The 18,521-nt window shown below is 34.3% G+C and overlaps 2 protein-coding genes across 5 annotated transcripts in view; one reads left to right on the top strand and one right to left on the bottom strand.

The window, feature by feature from the left end:
• Positions 1–1,872, top strand: part of LOC108730879 (uncharacterized) — a 60,779-nt gene extending 58,907 nt beyond the window's left edge. For all 4 annotated transcript variants that reach the window (XM_018460823.1, XM_018460821.1, XM_018460820.1 and 1 more), the window contains one exon: positions 1,622–1,872. In XM_018460823.1, the coding sequence (XP_018316325.1) occupies positions 1,622–1,747 (126 nt within the window). In that variant the 3' untranslated portion in view covers positions 1,748–1,872. The remainder of the gene's footprint in view (positions 1–1,621) is intronic.
• msi (RNA-binding protein musashi) overlaps positions 1–18,521 on the bottom strand; it is a 100,967-nt gene that overhangs the window by 43,272 nt on the left and 39,174 nt on the right. The gene's annotated exons all lie outside the window — the stretch shown is intronic.

The following is an 18,521-nucleotide window of genomic DNA, read 5'->3' as shown; positions in this document are numbered from 1 at the left end:
CGGCCATTGCTCCGACTCCGAGATAGCTTTTGTGCTTTTTGTTCGGCTCGGGCCTTTCATCACGCCATCCCTTCGCGTGCACAAAAGGACTCGGGTAAATACGAAAAATGCCACGTAGGCACGTCCTCATCGCTTACCTTCGAATCCGAAAAATCTCTTATCGATGACGACGTCTCGTCGCTTCAAGGATCGGAACCCGCGTTGATGCGACCGCGAGATAAACAAGACCCTTCAATAATAATGCACCTTTATTTAATGCAAAAATATAAAATAAAATAAAAGAGGAAAATATGTTGTTGCTTTACGAATAATCTCCGATCTCTCTGTGCAATATTATTTGACGATCCAGCGATTTAGGGCAAGAGATACTGAATCACGACTATTAAATAATTAAACGATGTCGCCAAGGTCACAATGGTCCTCTAACTATTTTCATCATTGGCACATGAGACGTGGCTCGATTTAATATTGACAGCCGTGGCTACGAGCAACTCCATAGTCCGGAGGGTAGACGGGTAGACTGCAAAAGAGGATAGGAGTACACTAGGTAAGCGGCTTATTGCGAGCGATGTCGCCAGGATTTTCGGTAACGACACTGTATGACTGTCGTGTCGACTTTTGGACGATAATGCGCCATCGTCCTCGCTGCTCTTTCCCGTCTTTCATTTAAAAAATCCACGTCATGTTAAACGTAAGACACGCTCGCGAAAATTCGACATATTTCAAGAAGAGAGAATGTCCAATAAAACGGATAAATAGACATCGATCAATGTTCAAAGAATTGTTAAATAATGTTGACTTGACAAAGTTATTATTTTCAATTAATCGATCAATTCAATTAGTCAGTTAAATTATTCAGTTTTTTGTTCGTCTGTTACTGTTATGATATTTTGCTATTGTTATAATATAAGGCTGTGAATTATTAAATATCATATAATCGTTACTGGAAAATAACGCGAGCACTCATACATATATACCATACATTCACTGTATAAAATACAAAATAAAATTAAATCTATATATTCAGAGTATTTGTATGTTGATAATTATTATGCTATTAAAATTGTATAAAAATTAATTCTTTACAATTTATGTTTCTAAAAATAGCTCTCTTGTATTTGTTTCAACTGATATTTAAATATGATATAATCGTTACAGGAAAATAACATGTGCATTCATACACCCACTATATAAAATAATAAAATTAAATCTATATATTCATCGCTAGAACACTTGCTCACACTGTTGATAATTATCACGATTTTAACCTTAACGGTAATGTTGAATTTTAAATATACAGTCGATGTTTTATTGTGAATTCTTATACATATAAATTTAATCTGTAAAGAATGATAGATTAAATATAAAAAAATAAGTAAAAAATTAGTAAAATACATTTCAACATTTAATAAAAACTCTGTTAAAGCTTTTACAAGTATATAAGAATTTTTTCAGATTTTTATATATATAGTCCAGAACAATATAAACATTTACACCAAAGTTCGAAGATCAGATTGTACAAAGGGTGAAATTCCCATTGCCGATTGAGGGTTAAGATTATGTAAAAGTAAATTCTTTACAATTCATGTTTTTAAAAATATTTCTCTTGTATCTGTTTCAGTTGATTCAGTTCAAAGAATGGAAGCCGGCCATTCATCTCGACAATCGCTACAGACTGATGAGACACGAACCGATGTTAGATGCTGACGGCAAAGTGACCGATGTGCTTGGAGAAGATTGTAATTGAGAAGAAAGAGAAAACAATCGCGTAATTTTAATGGCTTCAAATTTAAATACAATTATTGCAACGCATTGTAACGGCGTTAACAACATTTTATGATGACAGGAGGAAGAGTTTCTTAAGTCAATAAAGAGATTTAATTTAATAAGATGTCATTCTCATTGCGCGCATACCGAATATCATTTGCAAAAGACGTCAATTGAACGCAGTACCACGTGAGTCGTCTCTTTGGCTACCGTTGGGTTTGTTTATGGATCGATCCGTCCTACCTTTCGCCGCCTCGTTCCCTCCTTTGCGGAAGATATGATGCAAAAATACTGCATGCCATTTCCAGGGCACCATTACGAATTTTAGCGGCCGTTTGCGTTTAATCGGATAAAGTATGTTTGGCGGATAACTCTGCGCAAATACTGCTCCCCTGCGTACACGAGGATGGCATGACATTTATATTAGTATTTAATCTGACATATTTACATGCATAACGTGATTTTTGTCTCATATCTAACTCGCGCGCCCGCGCACGCGCATATTCATGTATCCCGTAATACCTCGTTTTCCGCACATTATATTTTAATGAAGATTCCTCAGTATATATATATATATATAAATCTGTACTCACTTCATTTTGAGGCTAAAAATGGAAATTGAGAATTTATCATCCGTAAAAAAACCGCATAACTACTATCTGTTATTTCACGAAAAATAATGACGACGTTACTCGCGGTTCCTAGATATATATTTTATGTATTAGAGGAACGGTTGATACACGTCCGCACCCTTAATCGTCCTGTGCACAATATATAGTGATTGTCTGCTCTCTCTCTCTCTCTCTCTCTCTCTAATTTTCTGCGTAGAATCGAGAGCATGAGAAGGTGGCAAAGTACGGGTTCGAATCGGATCTCCGCTACGGTAACCGCCACGTGGTAATGGAAGCCTGGTGGTCTGTGCCGGGGCCAGGTGGTAGCTCTCGTGCAGATCCAGTCTCGCTAGACCCTTTCTGCTTCCCCTCTCGCACCCCATACGTGGCGGCCACGCGACAGCTGTTGATCGTCGTTTCGTAATAATACGAGACCGTATCGCGCGTTACGACGACGGGATCGGTACGGTCTCGTGCGGAGACTGCAACGTCGACCATCAGCATCGTCTAATGCACTCGGGCGGGGTCAATTCGGCACCGGTTCGACTAACGGCTTAACCCTTCTCTGCCGACCGCTCGCCGCTCTCGATCGCCGCCGATACACTCGAGGTCTCGAGGAGAGGCCTGGAGGAAAGACCTGAAGAAGGCATCGGCGCCATAACCGCGATTCCTATCATCGTCAAGCCGACATAAAGAACTCATTCAACGACGTACAACGATCCTGCTCTGGGGACTGCAGGCCGCCTGCTCTTGCCTGGCCTGTCTGCCTACTGTCGTACCAACGACCTTAGGCTGCAGATGCGGCAACGTGATGTGCTCAGCACGGAATGCATTTTCACGGAACTCGTTGCGTCGCTTTTCCTTTCGGGACGTGTCCAAGTTACGGCGGAAAAGAGCACATTCTCTCGCTTGTTTCAGACATAATGTAATAATATAATTAGCGATTTAATAACGACATTGTTAGCTTTAATAAGCCTCCTATCTACGTCTGTAATTTCCTTAAAATTATCGACTAATAAAATAGAAGCGCAACACAATTGCGACACGTTCCTCGAATCCCGTTATTTTCGCGTAAATTAAAATAAAATAACGATTGTAAATTAACACACGCACGTATACACACGCGTGTACATACGGACACAAAGAGAGAACGAAAAGGGATAAACAATTAGTCACGCAAAGTTCTCAAGTCTAACTGAACAAGACCCGTGTAAAGTTGGCCCCCTCCAAATTTTGAAAAAATTAACTTTCTATAACTCATTCGATTAGGGTAGAGCGGGGCTATTTGAACATAGGAACAAGTGGTCAAATGCAAATATCTAAATAACCAAAATATATATAGATATATCTATGCTTGTGTAATGTAGCACAAAGAGATCACTGTGCCTTAATACAATACTGTGTCTGGCTGTCAACAGTCAAATACGTGCGCTTTTTCGTCTTCGTATATCAAAAGTAATATTATTAGGTAAGTATTCTTTTTGATCTACATGATAATTAAAGCGATTAATAACAATCAAATGTATTTTTTGAATATAAGTTATTATCGTACTTTTTAACTTTAATATTCAAGTTGCTATTTTATTTACAGTTTTTCAATTATAAAAAAGTATTTCAGTCAACACCGATATGGGGCTTGTTGGGCTTGTTACCTCATAACTAACCTTATAAACTCAGCTGCTTAAATAAAATCTGTCTTTATCAATGCTTTTTATTCTATGTTAACGATTAAACATATATTTTACGTTTAATTATTATTATAAAGAGTAAAGATTTTAGTTTTCCTAATTTTGTTAATTAAAGAATTTAAAAAGAAAGAATATTACAAATTATTATATTTAAAATGCAAATAATAAAAATTTGATTAATATACACATAATTCTTTCATGTTTTTATATAATAATATATAACCTCATTAAACGATTATCTTTATGGCTCAATTTATCCTTCGAGGATGCTCAACATGCAACAAGATATAAATGGGGCATATTGGTCCACTTTGCATCCTTGTAATTAACGTAATTTTTTTCTTATTTACGAGATATATTAAAAATTTATAAGTACTTAATTATTGAGCCAGATGAACATGCAACAGTTTTAAAGCATTTACCATTAGTCTATCATAATTGTGTAAAGATTTATAATAATTTAAAGAAAAAGTGTCACAATTAGCCCCGCTCTACCCTACTCATCGTTTGCACATGTATACACAATTCGAATTTTCGTTTGCACACTTCTGGTGTAAAAGTTATTAAAAAACAATTTTGAGGAGGCTAATTTCACACTAACTCCCAACCTCAACTACGAGCAAACTAGATTTAAAGTTAAAAAACCTTTAGTTAAAAAATGATTAACAATTAAAGTTTCGAGAACGGTCGACTCAGGTAGATAGATTCATCGCAGTTACTATTTCCAATATCATCATGATTTTGAGTATAGTAACTGCGATTTAAATTTATCTACCTGAGTCGACTGTCCTCGAAACTTTAATTGTTAAAAACTTTTTAACTAAAAAGTTATTAACCAACTTGTTTCTTTTGAATTAGAGACGATAACGTATTTCTATAATAAAGTTAAACCCTCAACATTTATTTGATAATAACATTTTTTTATAATAACTTTTTAACTGAAGGATGTAAACAAAAAATCGATTTGTTTCGGAATGTACAAACGAAAATCTAACGATAGAGTCTAGTTAAATCTAATTTACTCGTAGTTGGGGTATTAGTGTAAAATTAGATTCTCAAAATTGTTTTTTAAATAACTTTTTGACCAGAAAGGTGCAAACAAAAATTCAAAATGTGCATACATGTGCAAATGATGAGCAATAGAAAATTTCGAATGAGCTATAGAAAGTTAATTTTTTCAAAAGTTGAGGGCCAACTTCACACGAGTCTGTACAGGACTTTCCGAGGGTTTAATGCGTCCGCTCGCAGAGTCAGATACATTTATAGAAAGTGAGAGCGAAAAAGGAAGGAGAGATTCGCGAATGAAAAAGGTGTCTGCGAGCGAGAAAGTAAGATTTGACTGTGCAAACGTGGACACGTTAGATGTGGTCGGTGTTGGGTTTCCAGCAACGGTGCTGGATAGAATCGTGGTTGTGGTTATGTTGCGAAAGTTACATCTCGCGTAGAAAACGACATGGCAAATAGATGGAAAAGCGCGTCTCACGTAATGTATCGCGTAACACTGTGTCGCTAGATTTCGCGCATGATATTGGCAGAATTACTGTTTGTAGGATTTTGGCTTTGCTGTAATCGGTTGGCTTAGTTTAATTATTTGGTAAACTGCGTCATCAACTTGTTCGATGTAGTTATATTCAGGATATGAAAATACATTCCTGTTTCCCCTTAAACTAACGGTTTCGGTACTCGATTCGATTTACAGTGATTTCCCTTAGAGTCGTCGCAGTTTCGTCTGGTAGACACGATTAGGCACTTTCCGAAGCAACCGTACGTTTCTCGTACCGGAAGAGACCGTGCCAGCTGGTAAACGAAACAGGTTACGCGACGGTTTTCGTGTTCAACTTCGAGGATCGATGGATTTCGTTGTTCGTATTCTAGGAACGTTTGTAAATTTTATTTAGATTCGAAAATCTTCTTTCGTCCAAAGTATCACAGCGCAATAGTCGTTACGGTTATTTCTTTTACATTGACATTTTTAAAAGATCTATTAATTTTTAAAATTAATCAATTTATTATTATTATTACTTGACTTATTTCTTCCCATCGTCATATTTATAGAAGAACATCTTTTTAATATATATGGATTATATATGTATACATATGTAGAAAAAACTAAAAAGATGCTATATACATACATATAGAGAAATAAATAAAAAAAATGTTCTATGAATAGGAAAATGAGAAAAAAATGGGTTAAGAAAAATACTAAAATATATATTTAATAGAACACAAAAAGAACTTATTAAATTTAATGATGTATTTTGTGTGTATAAAAAATTTAAATTGTATACAAATCGTTGATCTTACAAAATTATTATAGTATTTTATGAGAAAGAGAAAGAGAGAGAGAGAAAGAGAGAGAGAGAAAGTAAATATTATTAAATTGAAGTTAATAATCAATATCTCTCTCTCTCTCAATATTAGATCAAATATAGAAACCAACCCAGGTCATAAATTAAACGAGCTATATTAATTATAACAATGTGATATTATTTTATTCAATCATAATTTTCAATGGTGCGTTCCGACTTTACTTAATCCTCATTAGCCATGAACTTACATAATAGCCCCTTATTAAATATATTAACAACATAAAGAAATTATTTAAAATTATCGCATAAAAGATCGTATACAAAGCATTCTGTGATAATCACCTCACCTTCGGATTGGATATCGGACAACCATATTATATTTAGTCAACATTAGTCAATTATAAACGGTGTAATGAGTAAGTCGTGAATCCAATATTAGATATTTTTATACATTGCGTGATTTGTAAAAGTACAAATAATTCGCATTGCATCGCAATGCAACTATATCATTACTATCGGAAAGAAAAATGATGGAGAACGGCTGGCGAAATGCGCCTTGCTCGGGCAGGGCAATAAATCTATTTCGCATTCGTCATCTTTAAATAAAATGCATCTCGTGCCAGCGCGTATAGAAAGAAGTTTTGCACGTATCCCCAACGCGGTGAGAGAGCAGCTGTTCCCGCACACCTGGCAAAGATTTTGGAGCCCCTGGGACCACGGGTCGGCTATTCGGAATTCCTCCAGAACCCACCGTGGATTCTATATGTGCATCGAGCTTTCAACAACGGATCGCGATATTATACATACGCGATGTTTATTGAATTCATTCGCGTATATCTGTATCTCATCAGAGCTTCGAATATATTATACTGAGTTATTAAATACAATAAGTTTTCTAATTATACGTTTTCTAATTATACGTTTATAGCGATAATACAACCGCTATTAAGATTTACGACTTTAATATATATTACTCTTTTATTGCACTCTTACTGAAGGAAGTCACTTAAGACTATACAGTTGAACAATTTATGTTAAATTTAACACATTTTACGTGTCCTAAATGGTCTACACAAATTTTTGTATTAATTTAACACAAGATGCATATGTTAGAAAGTAACAATTATGCAAAAATTAATATAAAAATTAACATTTTAATATGTGAAATTTAACGTATTGTGAAAACAAATTTCTTCAGTAAAATTAACGTTTATAATATGTTCATTTAATATGTAAATATTTTTATTTATTTATCATAGAATTTACGTTTTAAAACTATAGTATTTGTTTACTCATAAATTTTTTACTCATAAATTATGTTATTACCTAAAGAAATGTCAATTATTAATTTAAAATAAATTATTCATCAATAAGTCTTTTTACTATTTATGGAGATGTTCTATGATTGGAATAAAGTTCCATATCATAATCAAATATTCTATATATCATTAACTTTGTCGAAGATTATTTCGCATGGATTTCAATTTAATGCAAAGATCAATAGCTTGCATGCTGCGAACCATGGTATAAGAGGAACGCGGAAGGATTTAGGAATTATTAACGCAGAGCATAAATAATATGCATTACTGTGATAATTGAGAAGACTTCATAAACGGAAATCCGTATCCGTAATTTCAGTGTACTCGCGCGGATGTAATTCATATCGAAATGAATAATTCATCGCAATTGACAGTGAGATATCTATGAGGAGAATCGGATTAACATTAATTATGGATAAAGCGATCAGACTCGCGAATGTTCCTTAGCAGTGATATTATGAAGACTTCCTGTTTATACGCTTGAAGCTTATCAAATTAGCGAACAGCGAAGAATAGTTATTCATAACAATTATTCTTAGCAGATGGAAACTTGAAACGAGAGAGAAACTTGATTAAAAATAGGGAAAAAAATTAATTAATCAGACATTGACCGAAATATCCAAGTTCGATCGATTGAGTTATTATTTTGCACTTCTCATTCAATAATCGTGGAATATAAAATTATGAGATATACTGTGACAGAACTACGTGGGATTGCACTAACAAGTGCACAAATTATATTATTTAACTAATGTATCATAATCATTCTAATGCAAATGTATAAATTTCTATTAAAATTCATATAAATGCTAAGCTCGTTCATAATTTTACATACATTTTACATATTTCAAATGTAAAAATTACAATATTCTTTCTTTCACATAGATAGTAATTTGAGAAATACAGTGAAATCTCATTTTTTTCTAAGGTATCGGTTTTCAAAAAAGAAAAGAAAGAAAGAAGGACGAACCAAGACATGCTAAATAAAAGAGAAATCAGCGGGGATCATCGCACATAGAATCGGACAGAGAGATGAAAAGGAGAAAAAAAGAGAAGAAAGAGATAGAGAGAGACCGGCGCGCCGCACGAAGAGGCAAATAAAGAAGCAAAAATTGAGCGAGGTGAAGGAATGCTCGACCTTGGCGTCTCGTTCGCGAGGACTATGGCACCTTCTCAATCAGAGGCCAGATGAAATCGAGAGAAAGAAAATAACGTTTGCAGTGAATCTTATTGGCGCATTACGCCAATAAGATTCACTGCATCTCTATCGTGCATCTCGCGATCGTTCACAAGGCTCAATTTCGCTAACGACTGAAATCAACTTGTTTATTTTAAATGTACACAGATATATAGCCTTGGTCATAAGTACAAAGCAAAGCATCCTTACAGATTGACGTAAACGTTTTATATAAGACGAAAAATAAATTTGAAAACTTTCATTGAAAAATAATATTTAATTAATTTTACACGAACACACACACACACGAGTCAATCAAAAAGAACAATTTTGCAAAAGTATCTAAAACCTAGATATAGAGAATTGAAAAATAATTTTGTTTGGATCACATCAAAATAATTGTGTAGGACGTTTAAAGTTGTTAGAATGTTAAAACTTTTTGCAACATTGTCATCAATACTTAAACGTTCTACATAATTATTTGGATAGTCTAACAAAATTATTTTCTGATCTGTAGATATCTATGTCTAGCTAAATTTTTAACTTTTCAAACTTTAGCTTTCCGTGTATAACAATTTTAAAACGACCTTCCGTCGGAATTTTGCACCTTTCGTAGCAATGTGGGTCTTTGAGCTTCAGTGCAGATTTTTATATTGCTCCGGAATGTAAAAATTTTTAAAAATTCTTGTGACACAACACACTGCTTCAACAACGAGTTTTTACTATCATAAAAGTTGGATTGTATTTTACTTATTTTTTTACAGATTTAAATTTACCTATCAGAATTTACAAATAAATATCAACTGTGCCCTCAAAGACTAACTTGGCTGGTGGAGAATTAACATTTTGTTAGTCCTCCTTTGGCTTTTTATCTACCTACCATCTTTTCTAAGAAAATGAAAATAAATTGAATGTGCTTTATACTTATGGCTGTACTTTTTCTTTCAACGTCGCAATGTATTTATAAAGAAAATAATAAACTTTTTTAAACCCAGTTTATTTGATACTCGAAAGTTATTAATTCGGTCAAGCTTGTGGTACCGTATCATTCATTTACATTTTATTATTCGTAAAGCAACGATATTTTTTTCCGTGCCACGGTACACGCGGCGAGTTAATTTAAACCGATTAATGCAACTGGTCTGAATTCCAAGAGAGAAGCATTGTGCATGTTTATACGAGCAGTCGAGTTTATGCGGGTCCTGTAATCGCAGGACCACTGCTGCCGAAACCGATGTAATTTCCGCGCGAATCCGGATTTCCCGATGTCAAAAACGCGGAAGTTTCGCAGCAGCCGCAGGCACAGGCGTGGCGAGAAAGCTTACGCGATTTAATGCTGCCGATGCAAAATATCGCGCGCGGCCGCGGGCCGGCGCGTGGGAAGCGGCGTGACGAAATACAGAATGCAACACGACGCGTATTTATGTGCGTGCACGCATCGCTCCGCAAACTAATCTCTCTCACAAGTGGATGCGGGGGAAAAACGCGTTGCCTCATAAATCATTCGGCGTACGCGAAACGATATCGGGGCTAAATCACATGGCCCCCTCTTACCCGCCCCTTTGCCTAGTTCGCTCGTTAAAACGGAACGTTTTGCAAACAGAACAAATGCATCGAAGCTCGAGAAGAAAAAAAGGAAGGAAAGGTGCATCGGTGGCCAAAAACTGCTTTTCAACGCTCTGACCTGCTTTTTCTCAAAGAACAACCAACCGCAATTCGCATACTTATATGTATGACGCTACGAATTAAAAACAGCTACAGCGCCAGCCAACATAAAGGCGCCATTGTTGTTAGCGATGTCAGAAATGCAATTCAGATGCATATTATACGTCTTTCAGGTAAAAAATAAGCGTTTCCCAAGTGATTTCCGAAAAATTCAGAATGGCAATTTTTGTTCGAAAATACATCTCATATATTCTATGCGATAACGTTTATCAACTTCACTATTGTTATCATTAATACTGTTATTGATTAATATTGACAAGAATAAATTAATGATTATTCATCCATCTTTAATGCGGTACATTTAATTCGAGAAAATCGCTCGTATTATTCTGCGTTATTAAAATACGATCGCGTTTAAATATTAAAATGAGATCGACCGGGGAAATCGGCTTTGCGCTTCTAGTTAAATACAGATCTAAAAGCAATTTTGTTAGACTATCAAAATAATTACGTAGGATGCTCAAGCTGATTGCTAAAATGTCAAAAGTTTATGCAATATTGCTCATTATGCTCTCTTACCAAATTACATTTAATAGTCCAATAAAATTATTTTTAGATCTGTACACGGAAAGGATGGTTTTGCTGAAATGTCTAAAAATTTAGCTAGATAGATCTAAAAATGATTTCGAACCATCAAAATCATTATGTAGGAATTTCAAGCATAAAGAGCAATGTTGCGAAAAAGTTTGACATTCTAGCAATTAGTTTAAAGGTTCTATATTTTGATGGCACAACAAAATTATTTTCAGATCTATATCTAGTTAATTTTTTACGTACTTCAGCAAAAGCGTTCATTCGGTGTAACAAGCTAAATTTTTAGATATTTCAGAAAAATCGTTCTTCACGTGCGTGCTTCGAAATGTAAAAGAGTAAACGAGACCAATCAAAAAAGATGTATCTGACTATTTCCTGAATAAACAAGAATGCGAGGAACACGAGAGAATTTTGCAGTACGAAATAGTGCTCGTCACGTGATTGCATAATATCGATCGCGAAGTTGCTCCGAATACAAGATTGTGGAACGTTGTATGTGCAAGTTACCGAGCAAGCCGTTGAGTAACTCGATGCTCGGCAAAGGTACCTCCATCGAGTCACGTTTCCAAGTGGCATTACGCAAGAGGCAATGTCGTCGTCATGACAGCTTTATGATCGATAAAACGGATTCGATCAAATAAGAATCCCGGCTATGTCGGCAGCGACACGTTTCACTAGATTTGACTGTCAGTCGAATTTCAACTGGTCCAGTCGAGTAATTTTCCCCATCTTGGTTTCCTTTACAAGGAACTATTATCAATGCCAGTCACACAAGTAGAAGTGACGTGCGCGCGAAAGAGAAAGAGAGATAGAGAGAAAGAAAAAGAGAGAGAGAGAGAGAGAAAATAGAAAAAAAAGAGGAAAACAGACTATGCGCTCCGCTGAATAACGATAAATCTCAACAGTCCTTATCGATCACCGTGAGTCACAGTTGGAGACATTCGCGGAACAAGGAAAGAACAATTTTGCTAAAGTATCTAGAAATTTAGATATAAATAACAACAATTATGTAAGATTATCTAAATAATTATATTGGACGCTTAAGGTGATTAGAATACTTGCAAAACTTTTTGCAAGTATTATCACCATTTAGCGCTTTACATAACTATTTACATAATCTAACAAAATTATTTATGGATTTGTATCTAGCTAAATTTTTAGATACTTCAACAGAATAATAAATGTCTATGTATATCTTTGATCTCTCAAATGCAAATGGAAGGATTACAGGAGCTTTTCTAGACCTGTTATTACTATAAAAATGATGATAAAATAGAACAACGGTTTTTTAAAATAGTACTATTTAATCAAAATAAACTAATAAAATAACTAACAAAATAAAGTAACTATCAGGATTTTAGGTAATATTAATTAACAAAAATTATATGTACAATAATTACTCAAAATATCATTAAAACTGGGAAATGTTACAACTGAGTAATCATTTTTAGATCAATAGATCTACATCTGGCCTAATTATTGGATACTTCAGTAAACCCGTACAGCTCGATGAAAAAAAAAACTAATCCTGCACTGACGCAAGATAAGTTAAATAAATGGTTTGCGCGACATATAGTATTATTTATACACATCATATATAATTATTCCTATACCAGGCAAGTTAACCTTGCAAGGTCTTTTCATAAGACTTCGGAAGCGTACTTTATAAAATGAAGATACATTCTTATAATTCCAGAATTCTAAATATTTCACTGTCCCTCGTTTTAAATAATGATCATGATTAACATATCGCATGAAGAACTGGAATACCTTATCAAGATATTGCACAACAATTTTGCGTAACCGCATTTTATGCGCGCGTTTTATGCGCACGTTATACGCTGAAATCATACCACGCATCGTTAACGAACGATAAAATAGTTTTAGCGACTCGACGATTCGCTTCCAACATTTTACTAACCGCTTGTTACAACTCCAATTAGGCAGGTGTCCTATGACTAAAATGCAATCAGAGATTAACCGCGCGATTGTAACGTCATATGTAACATCGATAGCAGTAGCTGATTAAATGACAAAATCTCATCCACGTTATAGTTTGACACCTTTATATATCATCATAATTTTGCGTGCACGTGCGTAACGCATCGCCTAATGCATTATGTGACTCCTCTATTACTTATATTTAAAATTAACGTTTAGATCCAGTAACAGTAATTCCAATCGGCACGCACAAACAAGCGTAATACAACTTAATGTTCTGCATGCACTTTGACATCACTTCTTTATTTTAAAAGTGACACAACTTAAAAAAATTAGATTTCCTATAGAAAAGGAGAAGTCATTTTTCAATTAAACAAAAAATTATTAACTAATAAATAACATCGCACATAAATAAAAAGAATATATATTCTCAACACGAAATGTTGCAAAATCATTTCATCAAATGTCACATGTCATTTTGTGATATAAACAAACTCCCTTTTTTAAGTTGCAACAATTTTAACGATTTTTTTGTAAGATCATTCTTTTTGAATTGTAACAATTTTTTTTATGAATCTTTAGTTCACTTTTGACGATTAATAGGGTAATATTTATTTAACATGGTAATAACTCGAAAACGTTTTTTTAGTTGTCATTTTTAAAGTAAGGAAGCGAATTATCTACTTATATCCACTTTACCTGAGACAAACCAAGACGGCAAAAAAAAAACAAATAGCACTGTTTTCAATCTGCGCAGGAATCTTTCAGATAACAAATGAAAGAAAAAAGAAATAAGAGAGACGGGGTTGAGAGAGAAAGAGAGGAAAGCAATCAGTGGGGAAAACGAGGACTTTCTTACGAAAGTGGAAGCGGAACTCCGGAAGATGAGGTGAATGCGAGAGAAAAATGGAGAGTAAGAGAAGCTCGACGGTGTTGCACGTCGACCAAGGTCTATGTCATTGGAAATCAGCGAGATCGATTTTCTCGTCTGTTTTCCGTCTTGCTTTTTTTGCACGGTGAATTCTGTATCGAAAATAGCCCAGATATCGCGTTGTTTCGTGGGGGAAGTTTTCCGATGCACGGACGTCGAGCAAAAGTTATCGAGACGAGCCCCTTTGTGTCGGCGACGGAACAAGAACGCGAAGCGCTCGTTTTCGCATTCAATTTCGAGAATACGCGCGGTATATACATAAATCACGTAAGCGCGCAAAATCCAAGCGACGATGAAACGAGGCAAAATCCACTTCGTGAAACCATGGAGGTTTTCGATTGTCACTGTATCGTTTACATTTCAAATTATTCACGGATAAAAAAGACATTATACAATATAAAAAAATATTTTATAATTTTTTTATAATTTTCTATTTGAAAGATGCACTACTAACTACTGACTACTGTGATTACCACACAAAAAGAATGATTTTGCTGAACACCTAAAAATAGTAAAAATTTAAATAGATACAAATTAATTTTGTTTGATCATTAAAATAATTACGTAGAGCACTTAAACATTGATAACAATGCAGGAAGTTTTAACATTCTAAGAACCAATTTGAGTGTTTCACATGATTATTTTGATTGTCCAAGCAGAATTATTTTCAGATTTGTATCTAGCTAAATTTTTACATACTTCAGCAAAACTGTTCTTTCCGTATATAATTACCAATACTATCGCGTTCGCTTCATTTGAAATAGTCTGTACGTAAAATGAGATTTCACGTTATTTTTGCATGCAAAAACATATCCCAAGTATATTAGATACACTCTCGCGTGATTTCATTAAAAAAATAATTAAAATTTTTACGAAGATATAATTTTCATTTTGACTATCATCATAACCATCTAACTGCAAAGAGAAAAAAATAGACGCGGAAGTCATTTACCTGAGCTCACGGGTGAAATCGGTAGAGAAAACTCTAATGATATAGCAAAGATACATTTATGCCCGTTTCTACAAATGTAGATGGATTAACTTTAATTTCGATTTAACTTGCTTTTCATCTTTTTCTAGTTCTAAAAATAAGAATTAGAAAAAATGAATAGTAAATTGAACTGAGATTAAAGTTACTCTTCATTAATAGAAACGGATATTAATATTGGACCAGCAAATCTACGGAAAGAACGATGTTATTAATGTATTTAAAAATTTAGTTAGACGTAGATCTGAAAATAATTTTGTTGAGCCAAAATAATTTATCAAAATAATTATGTACACAATTAAAAAATTTGTGTTAAATTTAACACAGTTCACATATCTCAAACGGTCCATTTAAATTTTTGTGTTAATTTAACACAAGATGTATATTAAGTAGAAAGTAACATAAATATTACGTAAAAAAAATTAATACAAAAAAATAACACAATTTGTCAGCAAACTGTGGAAGTATATTTTTTTTAGTAAAATTAATATTTATGATACGTTAAATTAACACGCATTTTATTCATCGTAGAATTATGTTTTAAAATACACATTCTTATGTTATTTATTCACTTACTCATAAATTGTGTTATTTTGGTACTAGAAAATGTTGAATATCAATTTAACAAAAGTTCATCAACAAGAACTTGAATGTATCGTTTCTAACATAAATACAAAATGTTTTTTATTGTGTGTGATGCTCAAATTGATTGATGTCAAAACTTTTGCAGTATTATCATCATGCTAGAATCTAGATCATCCAACATAATTATTTTAATAGTTCAATAAAATTATTTTTCAGACCTGTATCTAGATAAATATTTAGATACTCCAATAAAATCCTTCTTTTTATGTTTCTTACAGACTATGATAAAATATTGAAGGAACGTTCGCAAGATTGACGTATAATCGTCAAGATTTTCCGTGCATCGCTGGATTTTCAGCGTCGTGTTTTGACGTCGTCGACCCGATCTCGCGGGTGGGGGAGTGGAGGAGAGGGATAGGAGATAGAAAGAGCAAGAGACGAAGGAGTTGCCGACCTAAGCTAACCTAATCTAACCTAACGTGATCGTGACAGCTCGTCGTCTCGTATTTTGCCCCGCCACGGCGCGGCATCCCGTTGCCAGGACAACGTAGGAAGCTTTTCAACGGAAAGAAGCGGAGGAGAGAGAGCGCGCGATCGCCGCCATCCACCGCTTCTTTCCCTTCCTCTCTTTTCATCCCTTGCACAGAGATCGGTGCGACGACTGACGGTTTGATCCCTGCCCCTTTGTCGAATCGATTTAAACGCGATTTGTTGTCTACGAGAGACGATTCCGCGGCGCGAGGCGTCGGAAAAGCGACTCGACTGATCACGTGAGAAAAACGCGACGGAAATCGTGCGTGAGAAGAAGGACAAAAGAAAAGAATTTAAGGAGTGGTCGAACGTTTGCGAGGTAAAGCAGAGCTGAAAGAAGCAAGCGAGAAGGCTGAACTTGTGTCTAGTGTCATAAATACGCTCCCGTCAATAAACCGATCTCTTTCTCGATGGAGCACATCACTGGATATCGATGAAAATTATTTCTATCTTGCCCGTTTTCATCAATGTAGATTAACTTCGATTTCATTCAATTTATTCTTCGTCTTGTTCTAATTCTAAGAATTATAAAAAGATGAAGATAAAGTTGGACCGAGATTAAAGTTAATAGTAGAACCGCTGATGGTATCCCTGTCGAAGGTGCTAATATTTATCATTATAAATAATATTTTCAGTTAGTGAAGAGTTATTTAAGTATTATTTGTATCGTTAAAATTATTTGTTTTATATTCATATATTTTCAGTATTCTGTACTGAATATCTAATATAAGCAAACAAGAAAAAAACTGAAATAATTAGCGGAGCCAGAATGAACCATCGTTGGTGGTTCTAGTGTTAATCTACATTAGAAACCTTATAAGAATCTGCTTACAAGCGAATCTTGTTATCAAAATCCTCCGAGAGAGAAAGAAAGATATACATATCTACTTTCTCCTGAGATGTATACATATTATATCTCACTCTAACCTATACCGCCTATACTACCTCACTCCATAATCTTAATTGAAGATAATTATAAAGCGAGACAGTAAATGTTTTCCATTTAGGGTGCGTTGACGCTCCCAACGTTCCATGGAATCATTTCATCCTTATTATTTATCAAATGTTAAAGAACAAATGATGTTTACAAGCGTTATGAGCACCAAATCAAACGCCCCTCTAATAACACAAGTCGAAACAAACATCATTCTATCCTTCTTAGCATTCAATAAATAACAAAGATAAAATGATCAAGTATCATTAAACTTGTCGACACTAGCTGCGTTCCAATTAACGCTCGCAACGTACACAAGCATTGTTTGTCCTTATTTAATATTTAATAAACAACAAGACTGAAATGATTCTTCAAGCGTTATGAGCGTTAAATGGAACGCAGCCACTGTCGACTGTCTCTAAAGGAAAGTAGACAGTATAAGTTAAAGTGAGATAGTATACATGTATGTATATACAGAGAAAAAGTATATATATATATATATATATACATCTTTTCTCTTGTATTTTGACAAAATCGCTCGTGGCCAATACGTCGATTCTGTAATTCTTTGACAGTGTCGATCTCGTTATATTCTCGTTGCATAAGTATTAAACAGGGTGTCATTAACCGATTAAATCACCCATCGTGAGTAGGTAGAGGAGTGAACCGAACTGAGTCGAAAAGTCCTCTACCATTTCGCAATTTTCGCAATAGTTAACAAGATATTAATTACTAAAAATCGCCGAATATTGGTCTTCAATAATTTTTTTCTCAAATACTATCAATTTTACAAAAAAACTATAAGAGACAAAAATTGTTTATTTTCGTCTCATAGAACTCTAAGAATTTTTTTAGAATTTTTTCTCAACTTTTTAGTACTGCATTTTCTTATTTTTATTATCATGAGAAAATACGGTATTAAAAAATTCTGAAAAAATTCTCAGAACTTTATGAAAAGAAAATAAACAATTTTTGTCTCTTATAGTTTTTTTGTAAAATTGATAGTATTTGAGAAAAAAATTATTGAAAAATCGCTGAATATTGATGACCAATATTCGGTGATTTTTAGTAATTAATATCTTGTTAATTATTGCGAAAATTGCGAAATGGTAGAGAACTTTTCGACTCAGTTCGGTTCACTCTACCTGTTCACGATGGGTGATTTTATCGGTTAATGACACCCTGTATATGGTAAAAAAAAATTGCGCAATAACAACGTAACGATATTTAACATCGTTAAAAGTTAGAGAATCGGAGTACAAACTCCGTTATAGAGACTCTAATTTGCGTTACTGAAATTGGACAGCTGTATCGATTAATATTAATTCGCAGAAAATACGTGAAGAAATGCGTACGAACGTTTGATTACAGCTGATATTTAGCATCTATCTTGACTATCTATAATAACTGATTGATATCGATGTTGACTTCGAATGTATACGGACTAAGCTTGGTGTAAGAAGCAAGAGTAAGAAATTGAC

The sequence above is a fragment of the Mycetomoellerius zeteki genome, unplaced genomic scaffold, assembly GCF_001594055.1.
Source record: "Mycetomoellerius zeteki isolate Tzet28-1 unplaced genomic scaffold, Tzet1.0 scaffold98, whole genome shotgun sequence".
Lineage (NCBI taxonomy): Eukaryota > Metazoa > Arthropoda > Insecta > Hymenoptera > Formicidae > Mycetomoellerius > Mycetomoellerius zeteki.
The sequence above is the reverse complement of the archived record's forward strand: the minus strand, read 5'-3'. Positions and strand labels throughout refer to the sequence as shown.